General features: G+C 38.9%; 1 protein-coding gene across 1 annotated transcript; it reads right to left on the bottom strand.

The window, feature by feature from the left end:
• Positions 1 to 2,562: 2,562 nt before the first annotated feature.
• LOC145990530 (uncharacterized) lies at positions 2,563 to 20,531 on the bottom strand. The gene is made up of 3 exons (XM_083126224.1): positions 20,267 to 20,531; positions 8,871 to 9,049; positions 2,563 to 3,450 (listed from the first exon to the last, which is right to left on the bottom strand). The coding sequence occupies exons 1-3, from the start codon at positions 20,529 to 20,531 to the stop codon at positions 2,887 to 2,889; spliced, it is 1,008 nt and encodes a 335-aa protein (XP_082982350.1). The 3' UTR covers positions 2,563 to 2,886.
• Between the last annotated feature and the right edge of the window lie 3,953 nt (positions 20,532 to 24,484).

The raw sequence follows: 24,484 nt of genomic DNA, 5'->3' as shown, positions 1-24,484 counted from the left end.
GTAGTACAATATAGTGCAGAAAAAAGTATTTTCTACATTCATTACAAGTGCAAGGCTGGTTTTATGAAGGACACCCTGTGTAACTAAATTACAAAAATATTAATAGTTTCCTGTGAAAGTGTAAATATATTGTTCAAAATAGTTTAATTTCAAACTATTCACTTAATATACACTGTGGCGACACTATTTTTCTTTTAATACATTAACAGTATATACATAGATGATCACGCTACGAGAAACTTCAAATACGTAATTTATGGAAAGGAACATTGCAGCAAAACTCTTTTCGAAATAAATAAATACTTTATTTTTTATTAACAAGATTTCAATAAAGTAAATTTAGATCATTACATATAAACGAAAACAAAACATATATCTATAGCAAATACTTATCGAAACTTCTTTCTACTGATTCTTAAACTGTGCAGCGTTAGGCAAATAAGTATGCTATTGTGACAATAGATAAATAAGTATGATGTACAGTCAACTGTTTTCAAAATCGAGACGAGATCCAGACAAGCATCTTCATTCACGATTGTCGTCTTGGTGTACCACCTATAGCCAAAATATGGAACTAAGTCATGCAAAAATCAAATTCATTTTTCCTGATTAACAAAACGTAATATTTCCAGAATTGTGTAATTTATTTTTTAATGAAGTAAAGGTAACAGTACGTTAAGATATGTACACTCCCGTTCACATAAAGTGCTACACTGTATGTGATTGAACAGTTGAAGAATGTGCCACTTTATCTCGGATCGAAATTGCGTGTAATGAAAAAATTTCTGGTGAAATTTACTCTTTATGAACTAAAACCAATGCAGAATAAATCTTGTGAGGAATTTGTGTAAAACCAGACAAGCTAGAATGCCATAGAAACGTAACGTTTTCAGTGTATTGTGATGTATGTGGGATGATCAGAAAATACGATTAGGTGCCTCCATAATTGTTACTGATAACGCGCATGCGTCGTGTGCGCAGGAAAGATGCGCTCTCTCTCCTCGCTGTAGGGGGACATTTGAACCGAGATATGGGCACGTTTCAAAAGTCGCAAGAGTTTAACGCGTTTCTAAAGTTCTCTCCTGAAAATTGTAACGTTCGTCATGGCGCCCTGAAGTCGATTTTCGTGCAATGTGTGTAGTGGAAACTCATAGCGTGGAAGACAAGTTTATTCTGCAGTAATCGCCTGCTGTTTGCAGAGAAGGCTCGCCATGATGGCTACAAACTGCACAAGTTCGCCGACTACAATATAATTTGAACATGTTATATGAAGCAACATACCTTAACTCTTTAAATATGATTTAATCGAGCAAGAACGTCTGCGATATAATTTATTTCCACTGGTCTTGCGCTTGACGCCATGTGGAAACTTTACATAAACAAAACACTGAAACTGCCGCTTTTGGCTTAATCGGTAATAAGGGGTTTCACGAGCTTCACGACTTGGGGGTGTATTCCTTCCATTCACAGGGTGCATTATGACTAGATTTGACTCGTGTGGTTTTACAATGCAACGCACTCTTTTTATGAGAAAATGATGTCGTTTAGTGAGTTATTTGAGAACTTTCGATCTTATGAGTTCCAAAGTTGGCTTTTTCCTTACTGGTATAATCTGGCCACAATACCTGCAAGAAAGTTGTATATATTCAAGAAACGAAACAAGGTGAGAAGAGTAATCTCACTGATATGTAGCATGTATAGGTTTTATTTGTAAAGCTATCCTTTTTATTTTTAATATGACATGAATGGCAAAGAAACTGTATTCATTTTCTAATGTTGTTTTTCATAGGGGGCGAATATCCAGTCAGGGATAGCTCTGGGTTGTAATGAGCTCATCGAAAGTCAATGGGATTACTACATCCCAAAAGTGTCCGTGACTATACCAACAGTGAGTAGTTGACATCAGCAATGTTTTCATTTGAAATGAAGATTTTAGGAAATGCCTATCAATGATATTTTGCCAAAATATGTTCCATTGTTGTTTATAGGAAAATGTTAGTGTGTGGAGAGTGGTGGTAGCGACGGACGACAATCGAGAATGAAATGATTTGAGTTTTTCTTACTTTTAGCAATCTTACTTGTTGAATAGTGGAATGTATCTCCTCTTTTCCAATTTCCCTACGATCTTTCGGACAGTGAAACCTTTTGTCGCTCTTCGAATAATTTGTCATTCAAAGAATAAATACTTTTCTTAAGAGGATGATATATGGCTGGGTTTTAAACAATTTTACCCCTCACAGACCAGTATAAACACTTTCCAGCCTACTCGAAGTAGCCTCAAGTGACATTAGTACGAGTGTGCTTTGCCACCACCTTCTTACATATAAAACCTGCGGAGATACTCTGCTTCCTTGCAACGTCATCAGTGGAAGGCTATACATCACAACACGATATCAACATTAAAGTCACAAGTGTGTGTGTTTACATTTCTTGTTCTCACGCTCTAAATACATTCAAATGAAGTCAATTATCACCCTGTTTTACACAAATTTGGAACTTTAATGCTGAAATGAGGGGGTTAGAGCGCAAGTGGCGTAACTTTACTTTTCACGGAAATGGAGTTACATGTATACCTTAGAACCAACATTTCAGTGCTATGAGTAAGTATCTCCTTAGTTTCAAATTCCTGCTCGTAGAGGCACCACAATATTTGTGCTCCACTAGCTAAACATAATACTAAGTTATTTAAATGTCTCTTCCTCAAAACTGACCTGAATGTAGTTACGCCACTTGTTCTCTGAACCCCACATATCTTGTTCTGATCCACGACCTAACAATGATGACGTTACATGTAACCAAGTACCTGTCCGCAGGCACGCATACAAGAATGTGTTGGCTCTGCAATTCATAGGTAAGGTGAAATCCGCTCCACCAATACACAGTCAATTAAGATCCACTACCTTGACGATCAGAAGAAGAGTTCACCTCATCTTTCTTAAACAACAAACTCTCGATACTGAACGGGTTGGGTTTCTTCACTTTCGGTGGCTGAATATCCTCGGACTGTCCAGTGGCTGACGTCGTAGCCGTCTGAACGTCCTCTCCATGTTCGGGTTCATTGTTCGGTAATCTACAACTAACCGCGCACTCTTGGATACTTATATCACTACTGTCGTCTTTGAATGTAGTCCGTGTATCACAGTTGATATCCAAACTCTCACTTGTAGAGCTCCTCCCTTCTTCGCGTTTCTTCCTCTGCTGTTCCTCCCAGTCTCTTCTTAGCGTCGCGAGATCCATCTGGATTCCTTTTAGGGCTAGCTTTTTCTGTTGCTTCTCCAGCGATTTCAGAATCTTCTTCTCTCGCCTCTCTTGCTCCTTTCTCTCCAGCTCTTCCTGTGGGATGGGTTCTCCGCTGCACGTCTGGGGATGCGCGTTGTGAGCTGGCCTACCTGGACCCTTTTTCGTGTGGTCCTTCTTCCGCCACTTGGCACGACGGTTTTGGAACCACACCTGTCAAAGAAGAAAAAAGGAAACTGATAAATATCAGAGCTGAGCATAGATGAAACTTTGATAAATGTCGTAACTGAGTAGAAAGGAAACTTTGATAAATATTAGAGCTGAGCAGATATGACACTGAGATAAGTGCAATATCAGATATGAAATTTGCTAAACATCGTAGCTTAGTACAAAGCAAACTTTGATAAATGTTAGAACTGAGCAGAGATTAAATTTTGATAAATGTCGGACCTGATTAGATATGAGCTATGATAAATGTAGCTTAGCTGAAATGAAACTTTGATCAATGTCAGAGCTGAGCAGAGATTAAACTTTGATAAATGTCGAAACTTATCAAATCTGACATTTGATAAACATCGTAGCTTAGTAGAAAAGAATCTTTGGTAAATGTTAGAACTGAAAAGAGATGAAATTTTGATATATTTCGAAGCTGAGCAAAATGAAACTTTAATAAATGTTGAAGCTCAGTAGAAACTAAACTTTGATAAGTCTTGGATCTGAGAAGAGACGAAACTTTCTTAAATGTCCGGACTGAGCAGAAAGAAAATTTGTAGAAATGCATAAATTGATGCGTGTCCTGATGCACCTTCCAGCATTTAAACATTTGATCTGAGCTAAAGACTTTATGTTGTTTTTTTTTTTGTTTCAGCTTTTGCATTTACTTTTTTGTCTGAAGGAGAAAAATGAATTGGCAAAAATCGATTTTGAAGCAAGTGCAAGAATTTATGTAAAATTCGCGTATAAGCAAATACTTTGTGAACGTATCTAATTTTAATTTTTCGGAAATTCGTGCGCTCAAATTTTGCATACCTGTCGCCATATGTTGAAATAAACTTTAACAGGTTAAAGTTTGACCGGAAAAAAATGTATGTGAAAATATAAATTTGTATAAATAACAAACATTATTTAGGACCTCCCTGATGGCACAGTGGTAGGTAGCGTCGTCACTTTGTAATAAAAGGGTCGCGGGTTCGATATCCGGTGGAGGCACATAGTGGTTCGGATCCCACTTTAAACTGTAGGTCCAGTCCCAATTAGCCTTTCTGTGCATAAAGTGGACTTAAAACAGCAACGCAATCAACCAATCAAAACAAAGATTATTATATTAATGGCTGAAAAGCAGGAAGTTCGAATTTTCATCTCATCAGTTATGTTATAATTTTTCAACTCACTGGAATCAAGGAGGATTACGTAGGTGATTAACACACTCTAGCCATTTTGAAGGTCGATCAAATCCTGTGACAAGTAAAGGACCTGTCATATAAATGAACTAGAATTGAAAGTAGTGTTTCCTTCCCTAAAAAAACGAACAAAAATAGTTTCCCTGTTCGCACATAAAATGAACTTTCATACGTAAAATAGAGTTTAAACCTGCTAAGGAAGTAAAAGTTTTTACTACAACACACTATTTCAATTGAATATTTGTATAATTTCGGGAGGGGCTTCAGCCCCATTAGCCCCCCCTTGGCTACGTGCCTGGTTCTGATCGTGTTGAAAAGTAGGGAAGGAAACCTATCCTTGGCAGATCTGAAAAATATTGCACGAGATTTACATTGTAACCAGTGAGTGGTGAACCGATGGCTGTTCGACACATAATTAAGATAACCAGACAGTGGGGACAGTCCCTTTTTTTGAGTCTCTGTCCCGATTTCTTTCAAACGTAAAACGGGACGCCAAAATGTCTCTTTTTGTGACAATGACTCATCGGCATATAATTACTACATAACACCATAAATATTGGAAGATGGAAGCTGGAAGAAACATCATTAGTAATTGCTGATAGAAATTATGTCACATTTCAATGCCAACAATGTGCCATGTTCCAATTTTCTTAAAACATTGGAGTTTCCTCTCTGTTTACCTGGAACTAATGCCCCCACTGAACCAGTGTTTTCGTACATGAGTGGTTTCTGAACAAGTGACAAGAACGCTCTCGTTTTTCCTCCAAGAAAGTATGAAAAACGTCCCGTTTTGTTGTTTTAAAAACCTGGGCACCTTACACATAATACACATATAGAAATATTCGCATGCCCTTTGTCGTTTCCGACTATACAGTGGGATCCATGAGTATTACCGTGCAAATTGTCCATCACCATATTCGTGCACCTTATTAAAAGGAAACTCAAAACTGTTGACAACTTCTGCACCAGCATACATAAAAATCCATCGCTTAAAAACACACAGGATGTAAAAGGAAAATGAATAGTCATGGGCAATTTGCCGAGCAATACTAGTGGATCCCACTATTACGTTTTTGGGGAAATGATGGGGAGGCCTTGTGTGTGTGTTTGAGGGAGGGGGGGGGATTACTGGAAACAAAAAACCGATTGACACATCAACAGAAACAGTTCGGAAAATGAAAAACTTCCTCATGAAGGACCTGCCATGACACTAGATGGCGATACTTTAAGGTTTTAGGTGGGAAGGAACGATGGAGAGTTCGAACACTACTTTTATTAATGTTTTAAATATAAAAATATAGTCGAACATGAAGGGTTGCCGAACACCGTTGCATAAAATAAAATGCATTTAGAATATAATATAATGCAAGTGAACTGTAATTATACCATAATTATATTGCTGTTTCCAGTTCTGGACAAATTGTATGGACATGTTCTGAAACAACGTCATCACAGAACTAGTAAGATTAGTCGAACTATCCAGCACTAGAAACAGCAATATAATTACAGTATTATTCGTGTTAATTTGGATTATAATTATATTCTATAGAGATATCATATTGTATACAACGGTGTTCAGCAACCATTTGTTTTCTATATTAGACAATCGAGTAAATATGCTTTTATTTCCCAAACACGAAACTGATGTATTCTTTTGGACAATTCCAATGGTGCTTTGTCACCACAGATTACTACCGTCCCTATGTGTGTAATCTGTGGTTCCTACTTCAAGAAGGAAATATTTGTTCTAGTTCCTAACCCATAAAAGTTATGCGGTACGGTAGGAAGTTTAATTGTTCGTTCATCCGGGTTATTTTTGATAATAATCAATTGCTCTTTCATCAAGGTTCATTAGGAAGATCTTTGCTCAATATGCGCCGTGGAAAAAAAATGTCTAAATTTCTAAAAATCGAAATACACGGTGGAATAGGAAAGAACAATGATAAATGTAGCATGTGCCCTTATAAAATTTCGCTAATTACAACATTTCTTTTTGTAAATGTAGTTTTATTTTTCAAAACGCCCCAGTTATATTGTAGTTCCATAACAGGGATTCCCCTGCTGACTAAATCAGAAAAACACACATTTTCTATCAGTTATCATAAATAATTTTGTGAAGAATGTAGTTAGAAAAATGGAAAGTAGATGGCACTTGTGCGTACATAAATATGTCTTCGAAATATTGAACTTTATCTATCTTGTTCTGGAACAACAGAAGATGAATTATATTGAGAAAACTATATTCATTACGTACGCTATTACAGTGTGGTATGGTATTTAGACAAATCCGCACAATTACTCTTCAACTGGTGAATTCACAAGAAGCTTTGATCAATTTTGGTGTAATAGTCAATGTAGTTGCAGACGAACGTGAGTTGAGAGATGCAATATGATGTAATTTTTAAATCACTGTAAATAGTTGCAGTGAATTTTCCAGATACAACCTCAAGCGATAGTGGCAGATGAGTACTACGTATCATTGAAGACGCACAACTGCGATGGAAGTAATGTGAACGAAACTTCCCACATTGCAAGCCAGGTACCATCGCATCGCAAATTAATCATAGATATATTTAAGGCTTCATGCTTAGGGCTACGGGACGCGCGCAGGTTCGATTCTCCTGGGGGAAGCGTAACAACTTTTCTCCTGAGATTTCGGCCTGCGTATGGGATCGGTGGGCACCCACCATCGTGAGGAAATCGGGGAGCTACGAATGAGTAGCGTAACCCGGTCATGGAAACCTATAACGACGACTGAAGGTTCGTCGTGCTGACCACACGTCATCTCGTAACTGGATGATCTCCCAGTGGAAGTGAGGCCACCAGTCGGTATTAAAGCCTTGGCCCTCACGGGATGTTGCGCCACGGATATATTTAAATCGCTCGTGCGCAAAAATAGTTTTTTTTTTCGATATGTCAAGATTAGAAACAATTTTTAACTAAACGAGCAGGAAATACTCTCTCACTTGATTCGAATTTGACACCAGGTACTAAAACGTGATGTTTGGTACTCTTGATAAGCTATAAGCCAGTCAATATAGATTATTTTCTCTCGCACAAAACGTGAAACCGCATAGTCCCATAAAGACATGGGTGTAGCTTGGGACCTATTTCCAGAGACCAGGATGGATCGACCTTCGGGATTAACTCGGGGGGGGGGGAGGGGGGAGACTTGAATAGTTTTCCATCTCATGATAATAATGTCAAAGATTATTTGCTAAATAACTTTTGCGAAATCAAATTAAAAAGAGAGGTACAACTTATTACATAAAATTGATTATATTAAACTAAATTATAATTAGAAATAATATCACGAAAATTTACCCCTTCATGTTTTTAGAATTATTAATTCATTGGTGATGTACAAGAGCACCGTTTTTCTTAAAACAAAAAAATATTATATTTAATAGCTAACACCTCAATAATAGTTTTCAGGGGTGTAAGGGGTGAGCTTCCACGTAGTACACCATGGACGAACGAGACTCTGGCCAGTATAATTTTTATTCTGTTGTCCTGTGTTTTGTCCTTGTGTGTGCTGAGTGCCTCTTCACAGCCTGAGCTTTTAATCGAAGTCAAAATATTTTAGTTACAACATGACGTTGTTATTTTAGTTCTGGTAAGGGGCTGGACCCCGTATATAGTGACGGGTGCAAAATAGCATAAGTGCTGACGCACCCAAAATTATAAATTAAAAATAAAAATAGTGTTGAGCCGGCACCCGTGGCGAAGTGGTTAGCACATCGCGCTACGTCGCCAGGGGTCCCGGGTTCGAATCCCGGCATTTCCTCCAGGATGTCGCAGTGGTAGCGTTGTCGCCTTGTAATCAAGGGGTCCCGCGTTCGATACCCGGTGGAGGTACATAGTGGTTTGGGATCAAACTTTAAACTGTAGGTGCAGTCCTGATTAGCCTTACTGTGCATAAAGTGGACTAAAAACACCAAATTAATCAATCGAATCCCGGCCTGAGCATGGATGTTTGTGTGTGTCCATTCATGAATTTCATCATGTCAACACTCATCCCTATCTTCGCAAATTAGTCAAAAGTGGCACAAAAGGCGAAGTAAAATAAAGCAAATCAATCAGGCAATAATAATTTTGACTCGTTGACCCTTTAACGTAGAAAATGTATGCTTTTTTAATTATTATTTTTAAACTTGAAATTAAATACCATGTGAATCGTGATAAATACCATGCATCTGGATGACATAAAGGGACTTTTTTGAAGATACTCACAGCCACTCTTGACTCCTTGAGTTCTAGTCTCATGGCCAAGGCCTCCCTCATGAAGACATCAGGGTAGTGGCTCGCCATGAACGCTCGCTCCAGCTCCTCCAGTTGCCAGCTGTTGAAATTTGTCCTCGAGCGGCGACGTTTAGTTGGTGATTCCTCGGGATTGTCTTCCAACTTCGTTCCTGCAAAGATACATTCGCAAAGATCAGCTATATCGACACGAGAATGGAAATGATATCATTTAACTGCATGCACTCTGTCATCGCTAAACTAGTGTGTAAAAAGCCAACCAGCGCCATCTCTTGGCGTTGAGTATTAACAAAAACAATAGAACAACGTTGAGCGTACAGCAGACAGAGACACCTGCACACAAAAGGATCACTGTTCACAAGGCTATGTATTTTTATGTATAGTTTACAGTTCGCTCATGCTTTAAGCTTTATATACAATAAAGTCACGTATAATCAGTACGGCAGTGTTTTTTATCATAATCTCAGCGGTACGGATGCACAACAGTCCCGAGCCGCAACAAACACTCTCTCTCTCTCTCTAGATGAAGTAATCATTGCCAGGATAAACGGAGGAATTAAATTAACAAGTATAAGACTTCAGATATTTGGAAAGTACAGTGGGATCCATGAGTATTACCGTGCAAATTGTCCATGATAATTTTCATTAATTTTTCTGTTACATCCTATGTACTTTTGAGCGATGGCTTTTTATGTATTTTTAATTCTTGAAGCTCTTATTGGGTCAAAGAAAGTGTACGAACATGGCGATGGACAATTTGCACGGTAATACTTTTGGATCCCACTGTACCAGGTGTATGTAATTATAGTTGCCCTATCAGAGCCTTCTGGAGCCCGTTCGAAGCAGCGGATTCCGTTTTCGCCACCAGATGGAAATGTGGCGCTGAACTCTTAGCTTCCAAAGAGGCATTCACGTTTACGGCGCGCATATTGAACCCTGCCGTATTGATATTATAAACTAAACATTAAATTTTGAATGTCCGACTTCTAGTTGTTATTTCAGCGCCACCTGGTAGTGGAAATTTGAACTGTACGTATATATTTTTTTTACACCAGCGTGCGCTTCATCCTTGGTCTCCTTAGCTTCTACCAAGTTTCACCAAAATCTAAGGGAACTTTAATTCTAAGCGCCACAATTCCACCTGGTGGTGAAAATTCGAACTTTTCCCCCCAGCATTCGCTTCTCCATGGTCTCCATAGTCTGTATGCCAAGTTTCACTGAAATGTGTTGCTTCTAACAGGCTCCGGAAGACTTGAGCAGGGCAACTTGAATTCTGACCACCCGATACAGGGTGATTGCAAATGAGAGATCTCAAGAATAGTAATGGACAAATTAGTGTTTCGTCAGGAAGATGAAACTTTTATGTTCAAATGGGTCTGGAAATAAGGAATATGATTCTGAAGTGCTTTGCATGAAGTGCATTGCTGTATGAAGTGGACATGTGGACAATGCGGAAGAAGGATATGGAAACACTAGAAGCTTCTGAGATGTGGATTTCACGATAATGGAAAGAATTAAGTGAATCGATATGGTGCCAGATGAACAAGAGAAAGGAACTGATAGGGACATGTAGGGGGAAATCAGGGAGGTCTCAAGGTAAAATTTTGACCCGGGTGAGGTGGATTCTTGGCACCCCCCATCTTTCTACACTGCTCCTCCTGCTCTCCACTTTCCTCCAATAAAAAACATGGCTATGTTATATATTTATGATTTTAATGACAAAGAACAGCAGAATTTTAAAAGTAGTGTAAGCGTTACTGTTAAAGAACACTCTTATTGTAGGTATGTGTTTATTTAATACATACATAATGACAGAGGCGTCTCCTGAACGCATGCGTCAATTGTGGGGAAAAGGACAGCTTGCTCTGCGACGACATTAATGAGCAATTCTACATTCTAATTTCTTCATATAGGAGAAGTATTTATTTTACACGAGAGCGCTCAACTAAGCTTATATTGCATTTCTTGGATCTGAAGTGACGCATGCGTCAATTGTGGGAAAAGAATTGTTACTTTCCTTCACTTCAGATCCAAGAAATGAAATATAAGCTTAGTTGATCGTTCTCGTGTAAAATAAATACTTCTCCTATATGAAGAAATTAGAATGTAGAAATGCTCATTAATGTCGTCGCAGAGCAAGCTGTCCTTTTTCCCACAATTGACGCATGCGTAGCATGCACCGCGTGCGTTCAGGAGACGCCTCTGCATAATGACATCAAAATAACAGTAATCTCTTAGCTTAAATATACTTGTTATGTTATGCTGCAGTATCTTCAATTAAATCTTGCCAGCAATTAATCCAACTCTTTTAAAAGCAAACGCACCCGGTGGAGGCACATAGCTGTTCGGATTCCACTTTAAACTGTAGGTCCAGTCTCGTTTAGCCTCTCTATGCATAAAGTAGACTTGATAATAAACTCAAACACAGAGATGGCCCTGATCGAGTGGGACGACCCCGTTTGCCCCCGGAGGACGACGCCCCAGGCAGTGGAAGGAAAAGAAATGTGAGGAAGGAAGCGAACGGCAACATAGGAGGATTCTTCCCTGTTCAATAACTGAATTTTAACTCTTGCCTGCACAAGGACAGGTTTTTACTGTAGAGATTAGAAACAATTGTTAATATGAACGAGTAGGAGAAATGATGTTAATTAATTCGGATATGATAACAATGGAATATGCGACAGAACGTACCAGCGACAAAACGTACCTACCACCTAACCGGCTACTGCGAAGGGTCTTCTAATGAGTCTAAAAATATTTGCGATGCGACAAAACGTACCACTTGATGGTTTTTGCTGATTTGCATCACACTTTATCCACGCTTTGGACTGGCAAAATTACTATATAATGCATATATTGGCGTGTTTAAAATCAGCTGTGGTTAAGCTGTGGTCCACATTTTTTCTTTCGTTTTATCTTTTCGTCTTTTTTTTCGATTTTCGTTTTAGTTGTGTCAGTTCTAACCTAGCCTAAGCTAACCTAACCTTTGTCGTGTAGGTTGCCTAGAGTATCGTTCTAAATCTTGGTAATTGGCGTGTCTTCCTCTCGAATCCTTTTCTTCGCCTCTTGCATATGCATCTTCACATCTACCTGAGCATCATTCGGGACTCCACAAATGTGATCACTCGACGGGCCACTAACCACTTTATTCTCTTTTGATTTTAAGTTCAAGCGTTTTCCTTCAAGTGGTACGTTTTGTCGCGGAGTAAATATCTTGAAGGTAGGTGTTTATCTGAGTGGTACGTTTCGTCGCGAAAACCCTAGTGGTACGTTTTGTCGCTGGTACGTTCTGTCGGGACACCGATACAATGTACTAAACATGATATTTGGTACTCTTTAATCTCAAGATATCGATGAGCTATTCAATATCGATTTCTGTCAAAACTTTTTCACAGTACTGTACTTTCCAGAAGAACTATAGATGGCGAAATATAATGTGCCTAGAGTTATTGGTAGAGAACAATAATTGTAAGGACATATTTACATCAAGTAAACTACACTTTAAGAATGCTTTCCAGTTCATTATATTTATCTTTCTAGTGCTCCAAAATATTAATATTGATAAGGCTAAAGGACGAAAAGTAACTAAAACATGAAGACCTTTAAGTAGACTTTGCTAATTAATACGCCAAGTTTGCATGTCTAGTAATATGAAAAGACTATTGTAATCTGAATTATTTATTAAAAGATACATTTATTTATAGACTTTGAAAAATACTAAAAACGAACACAAATAATCACGTAGTGAAAAAAATAATTCGTGTATGATGATTTAATATGTATATTTCTCATGCAAGCAAAACATGCATAGATTGCCTGAGATGTTTTACCGTTCTGTACATTACCCGAGTTGAAAATTCCTCTTGTTCTAACAACATTGTCGACTGGCTGAGAAACTTTGCGTGTTGTGCCCCGTAACGAGCATTTAATTTCTACTTAATTCGACACATCAACTCCCTCACCGTTAATGTCAGGGAGGCGCGATCGCAGCGGCGCGAGTGGCGGGTTTGAAACACAGAGCACGACCAAGTCGGAAGAAAAGAGCAGTTGCATCTACTAAAAAAGTTGTTGAATTCTTGAAATGTGTTCATTGATTAGGCCCGGCCCGGCCGCGAATTTCTTTTTCCAGTCAACTCGTGAATGCGGGTTCATTTCTTGCTCCCTGATTGGCTGTTGGAAAGTTACGGTGCTCTGATTGTGAGAATATATTATTTCCTACTTTCAGCGTAAATTTTTCTAATCTAAGCTAACCTAACCTAACGTACAGCGCAAATAAGAAATTCTCACAATCAGAGCACCGTAACTTTCCAACAGCCAATCAGAGAGCAAGAAATGAACCCGCATTCACAAATTGCCTGGAAAAAGAAAAAGCGCGACCTGGCCTTGTAGGATCCAAAAAGACTACAAGCGTTTGAAGACTTTTTGGTGTTTCAAGGTAAATGTCATTTTAAAATGAATGTTAAATGGATGTTAAAGGGAAAAATGTTGAGCAACTGAAAAGAGACGTAATGAATATTCTATAGTCTTTATACAAAGCTTAAATTGAAAACTGTAAACTTTAGTTGAATTTGAAGAGGGTCACAAGCAAAGCTGTGCAACTTTTATTTGAATTTCAATTTCAAATACAAAGCTTTACACAACCCAAAACGTGTCAGTTGACACATATGTGTTGACTCCAATAACACATTAACGTGTTTAAACTGCAAATGATGCTCTTTTTGGTGTCAAAACACACACAGAAATGTATAAAAATGCACTTTTGTCAGTTGGTGCTCCGTTTGATGCACTAAAAATGCATAAATTCTTAAAATCAGACAAGATCGTTTCAAAGATAACAAAATTTCACTTCTGGTGCATCAACTAACAGCTATTATGTGTATTTTTCAAATGATCTTGTCATCTTCCCAGTTGATGCTTTCATTAGTACATCACTCGCACGGAACATCAGCTGATTAAGTGCCTTCTCTGTGTGTGCTCTGACACCAAAAAGAGCATAATTTGCAGTTTACGCACGTTAATGTGTAATTGGAGTCAACATATGTGTCAATTCACACGTTTTGGGTTCTCTCTGTGTGTGGAGCTTTTAGTTGAATTTGAAGGGGGTTAAATGTAAAACTGTTCAATGTTTATTTTTGAACAGAAGGCACTTGTAACAAATTCATTACAACTATAATACTATCTCGTGAATTTGTCAAATAGCAATATAATATAGAACAGTAGGGGCGAGTGGATGCCAAAACGCGGGGGGGGGGGGGTTAGCAATGATAGTTTGCTTTCTCGTAGTATCCGGCCGCCGTATCAACCGGTGTCCATTCACAGCGCAGAATGGTTATTTTGACAAAATCCTGTTTCCCTGCTGGCTGCTTTGGGGAGGGGGATTTTGAAGGTTGTCGCTTCTTGCCCAAGCAGTAAGCCTAATTGGTTGTTTGACCGCGAGTTGCTTCGTAGCAGCATAAAGCGCTGGAGCCTATGCAGGGTTGTTAGAGTTAGAGGTCCAGGAATTTTAAATAAATTCAATTCCGGTCCAGGAGAGAAAATCAGCAAGTGTAAATGGGTTCTGGACCGTAAAGATCCTTTCTATCTGTAAAGTATTTCAATTCGGTCCAGGAAACTTTTCTTCCGGATGAATTTAAATTCGGCCCAGGAACCTTTTCTTCCGGATAAATTTAAAATCGGTCCAGGAACCTTTTCTTCCGGATGAATTTAAATTCGGCCCAGGAACCTTTTCTTCCGGATGAATTTAAATTCGGTCCAGGAACCTTTTTCTCCGGATCAATTTAAATATGCACCGAATTTAAATTGTGCGAGAAAAGAAGGTTTCAGTCCTGCATAGTGTTGTCCACGGGACGAGACGGGACAGGCTTTTAAAAATTCGAGACGAGACGAGATTGATCATGTGTCCCGAGACAAACGAATATTTTCGAGACGAGACAGCATTTCCACGAGACGAGACAGGCCAAAGTTTCATCTCGTGGGCAACACTAGTCCTGCAACGGAACCCAATGGAACCCATTAGAATTTATGAATTCCTGGACCTTAAACAACCATGATACTATGCCGTTCCAGGAATAGTAAACAAGGCTTACCATTAAGAACCAAGAGGCAAAACGGAGGGGAACAACTACCTTCCACGCCCCCTAATCGTCGCCACTGCCTGAGGAAGACGTTACATGCGACACATGTCACTTGGGAACGGATCAGCCAGTAGCATCGCTGCAGTGCTGTCAAACATTGTTCAAGCCTGCGTTGAGGACTGGTCGATCTTCAAGTGAAACGCGGCATTGGTTACAGAATATTATTTCCTATGGATAGGTTTGTGTGCTACTATTGTGAAATGTAAATATCTATTACCTTTTCCATATTATGCGTGAATGACAAATTGTTTCATATTATTATGTAAAATTGCTCATAAATCTCGTCATACGAAATATAATGGTGCCAAAGACATTTTAAGTAGAAGTCTGTTCACGGGAGATAAAACGTGATTCACATCAGTTGAACAACCATATACCCACCATGTTCGACAAATATATCTATAAAATTGCAAATAAAATACTATAATTGTTAACAAATGAGTACAATATAACGGATACGTTATAGGAGAGATTTGAACAGCCCTGTCGGGATTGCGAACTCATCGAATCCAGCCTCTTGGCCTGTTGTGACTTTACGAGTAGCACAAAGCCTGATAACAGGTGAACGGATTAACATGCAGTGCGCCTACATTCACATTAATCGCAAAACAACACAAAATTTGTTTTCATTTTCTGTTTCCAAAACAATGAGTAGCAGCATTTTATTGTAAGTCTTCGAACGTGAATTTCCTCCTGTTGATTACTAAAGATTTCAAGCTATTGTCTGTAAAATACGGCTATAGTCAACACCAAAATAACCGAGATCATGTAAAATACTCAATAGTATGTGGATGGTATTAAACATATTTGGTTTGCAATAAGATTAATAAAAAGAAGACATTGTTCAAGATATTGTTACAGATTTGTAAAAGTAAGTGAGTTAGGGTTAAACGTAATGGAGTTACGAAGATTTGTAACTGTAAACAGAATTACGGTTATAGATTTGTAAACGTAAACAGAATTACGGTTACAAATTTGTAAACTTAAACAGAATTGCTGTTACAGATTTGTAAATGTAAGCAGAATTACGGTTACAGATTTGTAAAATTATCGGAGTTACGGTTACAAATTTGTAACCAATAGCCGAGTAACAGTTACTAACTTCTAAAAGTTACCGAGTAACAGTTACTCATTTTAAAAAGTTACTAATTAAAGTTACCATTACTTGGTAAAGTACACTAAGGTTACAAGTGTTAGGGATTTCATGCGGATTTAAAAGTACATGGGTAAGTTCTTCTAACCAAACGAGTCCCAGGTTCGATTCTCGTTGAGGGACATAAGCGAGATCGATAACACCGAAAATAATGGATCCTATCTGATTTAAATGTGTTGCTTCTGGATATTTTCTTTGTAAGTCTGTTACACTGCCAGATTCAAATTCAATGGCTCAAACGTACTCGTATATCGAAGAGGATTGTCTTAAGCGATACATTAACATAGAAGTTGACTCATCCATTCCCATATGTACTATCTACTCCCATCATTACTCATGCATTTGGGAAGTAGTTATTATTATTAGTGAGGTTGTAATATGCTTTTCCTGGTTTAATATTTGCTAAAATGCATGTAACTCACACCAGGTATTCAAAGTTCATTTCAATGTTGTGAAAATTGAAGCTCTAATTTATTCCAACAAAGATAAGTTTTACAAAACTTTCATTAGTAGCTAATAAACTGTGATGAACATAAAATTAGATACTTTAAAGTACTTTTTATCTAGTATTTAATTTTATAAGTGTAACGGCACTGTCATCTGTTGTTTACTTTTGTAATCGTTCTCATGTACAACAGTTTCGCCTGGTAATCATGTTGTTTATAATCACGCTCATAGATGGCAGCACGTATCAATAAGCCTAACGCGACCTCCAATGTACGGGACACCGTTTAGTATTAAAGCGAATCCATAACATCATAATAACTAATAAATAGTAAAACCAAGACACAGTACACTGTTTAAAATATTTTCAAAATATGAGCTTTGTTTTGTTTCATTTGTAGTATCGCGAAGAGAAGTTGTAATTATTTTCAACTAGAAACAACGCGACATTTTCTTGTACGGAAGCAAGCAAGTCGAATAGGCAGTGTACATGGGCGTCCGGAAGGGGGGGGCAAGGGGGGGCTGTGGCCCCCCCTAGAAAATGAAAGTCAACCAAAAATGATGTATTTCACACATATAATTTCATTTTAGCCACAATAATATGTGTTAATTATTGCATGAACATCATAAATTGAAATTTAAGCAATGTTTTTTTTAGAGAACAACACTTTTTGGAGAAAATGTGCCTTGTTTGGCCCCCCCTGGAAAAAATACCTTCCTTGCCCCTCCCTGGAAAAAATCCTGCGGACGTCCATGGCAGTGTAGTCCCCAAGAATTTCTCAGCCCTCTAGAAACTGGCCACACTGAAAAACAATAGAATCAAATGAAGTCAATTTGTTCTGAAATTAAACGTGTAAGAAAAGGTAAGTTTAAATCAATGTATAAACTATACAGTTACTGAAAATAGTTTACACTTTCTATTACAACGAATCAAAAATGTGATTTTAATTTTAATGAATTGAATAAGCATCTACATTAACCACAAAGGGCTGATAAATTTTTGGGGGTCTAAATAACTGTGTATTCATAACGTGCTTGCTTCCGTACAAAGATACTATAAACCTATTCCTAATAAGAGTTATAGTATCCTTGTACGGAAGCAAGCAAGTTATGAATACACAGTTATTTAGACCCCCAAAAATTTATCAGCCCTTTGTGGTTAATGTAGGTGCTTATTCAATTCATTAAAATTAAAATCATATTTTTGATTCGTTGTAATAGAAAGTGTAAACTTTTTTCAGTAAACGTATAGTTTATACATTGATTTAAACTTACCTTTTCTTACACGTTTAATTTCAGAACAAATTGACTTCATTTGATTCTATTGTTTTTCAGTGTGGCCAGTTTCTAGTAATATAAAATTGATCACAAATTGTAGATACTAATTACAAGTCTCTAGAATGATCTTTTCTCCTCCGACGGAACAGAAAATACAGATGGTAGGAAAATGGAGACATTTTAAAATTTACACAAGACAGCGAAAGAAAAACAAACATCTATAAATCAAGATGGGACTCAAACTTACTGCAAAAGTAAGTTGAAATGCAAAAATGTATAAGAAATTATCCTAAATCACCAAATTACTTTACAGTACTACTTATCTAGACTTAAATAGAGTGTGACGTGTTTTGTTTCATGTTTAACGTAGACCTATGCGGTAGGACGCCAGGGGTCCTGGGTTCGAATCCCGACCTGAACATTAGTGTCCCTTCATCAATTTCATCGTGTCATCTTTCATTCTCATCTTCGCGATTAGCAAAAAGTGGCAGAAATGCGAAGTAAAATAAAACACATCTATACAGAGAACGAGTCACGAAATTGTAAACCGAGACGACACAGAAGGAGGCATGAAATTGTAAGCCGAGACGACACAAAACGAGACAGGAATTTGTAAACAGAGACGACACAAAACGGGACAGGAATTTGTAAACCGAGACGATACATAACGAGACAGGAATTTGTAAATTAATACGAGAACGAAGGCAGGCAATTGTAAACCGACACGTTAGAGAAAGAGACAGGAATTTGTAAACCTAGATTAAGCCGAGATCGAGACATGAAATTTCTTATTTGAATATTTTTGTTGGCTTCTTCACCGTATCTAACACCTATTTCTCGTGACGATATGGACAATGGATGAAATGAAGAAATGGATGGTGGGACAAACATAATGACTCATCCTTGCCTTGCTCAGGATTCGAATCTGGGACCTCTGATTGTAAGGGTTTTCTCGAGTACTTGTCAAGCGTTAATACTGGAATATATTCATGAATATTAATGAAATTCTCTAGAAATGAGGCAGGAAAATGAAATGATTTCTTTTTACATTGCACATACCGGGCTTCAAGGCCAGGTAGTCAGCATGCTACGACAATAGAGGTCCCGGGTTCGAATCCCTGCCTGGGCATGGGTGTTCTTTGTGAGTGTACCTATATCAATTCCATCAAATCGTCACTAATCGTCGTATTCCCGATTAGCCAAAAGTGGCAGAAAACTAAGTAAAATAAATCAGTCAGTCAATCAAGGCCCTGCACACACGCGATAAGCACCACGCTCTTTGTCGCCAGATGAGAGTCTATAGGAACTTCATCACACTCAGAATCATCCAACTTGTGTATCCCGCCTGGCATTCAGACGGAAAATGCCGACTTGTCTCGAAAATATTAGTTTGTACCGTCTCGTGAACAACACCGCAGCCTCCCCGATGGCGTAGTATTGTAATTAAGGAGTCCCGGGTTCGATACCAGGTGGGAGCACAAGTGGCTGGGATCCCTCTTTAAAAATGTTGCTCCCGTCCCGATTAGCCTTCCTTTGCATAAAAAGTGGACTTAATACCAAAACTAACAGGAAAAACCTTGTGAACAACACTACGCACTATAGACTCGAACCTTGGACGCACTACCAACCGTGTTCGTGGGCAAGTATGTCACGTGTCGTGTGTGGTTAAAATGATGCACTTCCTTCCAGTCTTGATTCCAGCCACTTTCATCCGAAGTGGAGGGTTATATCAAACTTTACTGGTGGGAAATTGCATAGACATCAAAATTATAATTTAAAAAAAACAACTTAACTGTGAATTTACCCCTTATCTCTGACACAGAATTAAAAATCTTGCCCATAACTCAACTTTACCTGGAATTCCTGTGAGCATGTTAGAGTTTTCTTCAAAATGTACTATTAATCTAGAAAGGTGTGGCTTATCTACAGATATTGTAGAAAAATTAAGAAACATCGTCGCTAAGAAAGATTACAAAGAACCTAAATTTAGCTTCTCAGCTGGGGAAAGAACTAAATTAAATTAAATGTCAATTTCGATAAGACTACACAAGCATGTCACCCCCATTGCACAGAAATTGTTGACTGACTAACCGTTAAAACAGCTGTAAGTTGAAATTCGTTACAACAATAGAAGCTTACATTACACCAGCTTATAGTTGTGCACGTGTCCATTGTTGAGTTTCGTGAACAGAACTTTTCACTTGTTACTAGTTAGGGCTGTCAAAACGGACGATAAAGCGAATTAAAGAAAGTCAAAGTGAACGTCGATGCCCAATTGGAATTTTCGGGAAGGATCTCTCCCTCCCCCCGGCCACCACCTGAAATCATCACAGCCTCTCTCCCTCTTACCTGCTAATTACCTTGCTTTGCGACGGGGTCCGCCTTCGACTCGGAACACGTGGTAGGTCCGTGGTTCTCTCCCCTGGTGGGCTGCAGCGGAATTAGCGGCGGTGGAAGATGAAGATGCAGGAAATCCCTCGCCGCGACCTTCCCGTACGCCGGGAAGAGATGGAAAGGGTAGGGCCCCATGGGCGGGGGGAACCGCAGCAGGGGGGTTCCGCGTAGCCTGGCGAGGAAATCGGGCGCGAATCGGTTCATTCCGCCGCCATCCATGACCAGAGTCATGTCGTCTCGCACAAAACACTCGCACGGGAAGGACTCGAGCCGAGGGGGAAGGAGATAGACACTGCGCCACGCGAGGAGCCCAACTTGATGCCTTTACGCGCGCTTACTGCCTCTTTCTCGAGGGTTTTCTCGGATTAACGCATCCTTAAGGCCACGCCCGATTGGCTATCCTCGCGACCAATCGGAGCGCTCTGTGGGCGGGGCCATCACTGATGGGGGAGGTTGCCAGGCAACTACTCGGCTGTGGGCAATGAGAGAGAGAGAGAGAGAGAGAGAGAGAGAGATTTCACAGTTAACTTGGCACCGCGCTATCCGTTGCCATGGTAACCGCGATTGAAATGTAATGCTTCTTGCGTTTTTTCTCCCCTTTAGGTGTGGGAAGGGTGTGAGGCAAGCGGATATCGAGTATAAATATAGGCAGAAGTAGACTAGGGAATTCTGAACACAAAGAAAGGTTTGTGCAGATTGGAACAACAGCAAGAACAAAACAATTCCGTTGACTAAACACATGCTTATGAGGACCAAATAAACAATTATTCAACAGAACAAATTTTCCTTCGTGCTTCTGCCCGAATACTGCTATAATTATCAAATTTAGTACTGGCTACCATGCATTTCTCTTCATTTTTCTCTGTAGGCATACGAGTTATTTCCAAAGTAGAAAGGAAATTCATGGACAAGGAAGGAAATTCTAGGGAAATTTTCGCCAGCTGGATAAATTAAAAAAAGTATGTGCATAACTTGGAGCTAAAGTTTGCCCTACAATCTTACTGCATTCTTTACCGTTTATTACCATGAATGGTAGGTTTATAGAGACTAGGAGTTAGAAAGGAAGAAGAAAGATTATGAGAATGAGAGTGAAAAAAGAGAGATAGAGACTGTGAAATTGATAAAGGAAGAAGAAAGAGAAAAAAACTGAGATTGAAGAAGTTAGGGATGAATATAGGAAGAGGAGAGACTGTGAGATTAGTGTTGCCCACGGGACGAGACGGGACAGGCTTTTAAAAATTCGAGACGAGACGAGATTAACCATGTGTCATAAGACAAACGAATATTTTCGAGACGAGACAGCATTTCCACGAGACTCCACGAGACGAGACAGGCCAAAGTCTCGTCTCGTGGGCAACACTATGTGAGATTGAGGAAAGAAGGAGAAAGAGGGACTGGGAGACTGAGAAAGAAAGGATAAAAAGGGGCTGTGAGATTGAGAAAGGAAGGAAGAAGAGAGCCTGGAAGATTGAGGAAGAAAGAAAGGATAGTGACTGTGAGATTGAGGAAATAAAAAGAGAGACTGTGAGATTGAGAAAGGAAGGATAGTGACTGTGAGATTGAGGAAAGAAGCAGAGAGACTGTGAGATTGATAAAGGAAGAAGAGATTGATGAAAGAAGAAGGGAAAGGAACTGTGAGACAAAAAAGGAAGCAACTGAAGAAGAGAGATAGACACGAGTAATGGGAAACGAAGATTGGAAACAAGTTACAAACAAGAACTAGCAGAGAAGAGTGAAGCAAAAAAGCGGTGGAAGTATCGAAAGCGAGATCGTCAGAAGAGGAAAAAAATGGAGGAAGAATACAGGCGAAGGCAGTACCACCTCCCATTTACATTGACTTCCATTTTCATGTACGCACTCCCGTGATATCACATAAAACATTCCCCATCCCCTTACCAAGAACGAGAGACAAGAAAACCCAGTAAAACCGTATGTGAGCCATCGCTGTGGACATTTCCTGTCTGAATTGACAACCTAAAACTCCTGTATAAATGAATCAAAAACAACCAAACAAAATACCACCATTAATGGAGTAATGACAAGTTAACCGCCCCACGGTAATTTGAAAGTTCTGACACATTCCCACGAAACTGAAACTCGCATTAGTGCAAGTTCAAAGGGAGTCGAGGGTGTAAGTGGATGGGGGCTGGGGGGACGTATCGATTTCTCGTGCAAAAATAACACATTTTCAGTGATTTCCCCGCAAAGAAAGGTTAAGGAGTGTCTCGGAACAACTGCAACACATGAGAACATACCACATGTTAGGTATACCTGCAACAGCTGTTGTGGTTGTAGATACAGATAATAGATGGCGGAGTCATCAAGTAGTTTATATCTGATACATTTTGTTTTCACTTTGATGGCTTCTAAATTTCAGTTATTTAGTCGAAATTAGACAAAAAAGCTGCATAAAATAAACTAAATCTATAGAAAACAACAATAATTTCAGTCAGTGTCTTGATTTAACTTGAGTCTATTATATTTAGGTATTTTTTTGGTGTTTTTGTTATTTAGTGTTGCTCTTCTGCGAGTATTGTGTAATCGAGACGGTGTGTGATATGATTACGAGTATGATGGATACTCACAAAGAATACTCATTCTGGGATTCGAATCCGGGACACTTTAGGTCGTAGTACGCTATCTTAACCACTCCGCTACAGAGGTCGGCGCAGGCTCACTTTGATGGTTTGTAAATTTCATTATTTCGTCGCGATTAGCCAAAAAGGTGCAAAAAAGCGACATGAAATAAACTAAATTTCGATAAACAACAACCATTTCAGTCATTGTCTTGATATAACTTGAAATTATGGTATTATTGTATTTTTTGTTATTTAGCGTCGCCTATCTACAATTATTGCCTAATCGCGACGATGAGTAATGATATGATGAAATTGATGTAGTAGGAACACCCAGGTCGGCATACGAACGCGGCGCCCTTGACGTCACGTCCTAGTGCACCATGCTAACCACTTATAAGTATTTTGCAATACAGTTCGCCCAATGTGAGAACAACCCTTGCAAACTCGCGAACTAAAGAGGGCAGTCATTTGTTTTCTCCTCTCGCTTTTCCTTCGCTTGTGGTCGAGTGTTCTCGTGTTGCCATAACTCTCCTCCGCTGCTTCGTTGGCAAAAAACTTCATCAACGTTCAATATTACGTCTCTACTTTCGCTGCATACGCTGATGATACAAACACTTGGCAGTGAATAGAGGCGACGACAATGTGTTGAACGTCACACATTTGGGCAACGCACGATCATTGCATGGCAAGCAGCTGATTTCATCGCCCACGCTATTGAAATTCGATTGCAGCGCTAGGGAGTGTTTCTCTTCTTGACCTAGAAGACACAGTCGAGGTCTTGCGCCGACCTCCGTGGCTGAGTGCCCATCCTCCCAAGATGGTACAAAATTCGCACCTCGCCGCCACTGAGAGGTGGTGTTTCATTTCAACCCCATCGCAGCGATCACCCACAGTAGGTAAAGAAACTGTACATAATAACCATGTATAACACCATTAAGCCTTGTTTCCATGATATGAAAAACTAAATATGCTGACCAAGGCAGAAATTTATTTTCTTATAAAACATAAACTAAACGTAACGTTTCAACCTTCTAGCAAGGTCTTTTTCGGACTCTGTACCAAGTACAAATGTAACAAGGTACAAAACAGGACGATATAGCTATATATACACAGATAAAGAAGAAAGGAGAAGGAAGAAGAATGAAGGAAAAATAGCGTGAGATTAAGAGTCCAACCACATTCCAGATGGAATAAAATGTTTATCCTTTCAGGTGAAAGCACAGTTGACAAGGGAAAGCCACCTGCTAGAATGTTCCAGAACAACTTTCTAATAGTCTGGAGGGAAGTTATTTTTGTGTATATATATCGTCCTGTTTTGTACCTTGTTACATTTGTACTTGGTGCAGAGTCTGAAGAAGACCTTGATAGAAGGTTGAAACGTTACGTTTAGTTTATGTTTTGTGATAAAATAAATTTCTGCCTTGGTCAGCATTTTGAGTTTCTCATAATAACCATAACTAAAAATCAATAACAAGTCAATCAAATGAAACGATCCTCCCATTTTTGTGTGAATATGTATATATATATATATATATATATATATATATATAATTGATATAAAATGTTGTGCCTCCCCGAAATTCCCATGACTCAGGCGCGTCATGA

Source organism: Lepisma saccharinum, chromosome 7 (genome assembly GCF_977018435.1).
Source record: "Lepisma saccharinum chromosome 7, izLepSacc3.1, whole genome shotgun sequence".
Classification (NCBI taxonomy): domain Eukaryota; kingdom Metazoa; phylum Arthropoda; class Insecta; order Zygentoma; family Lepismatidae; genus Lepisma; species Lepisma saccharinum.
Note: the sequence above shows the minus strand (reverse complement) of the source record. Positions and strands in the feature narration are given on the sequence as shown.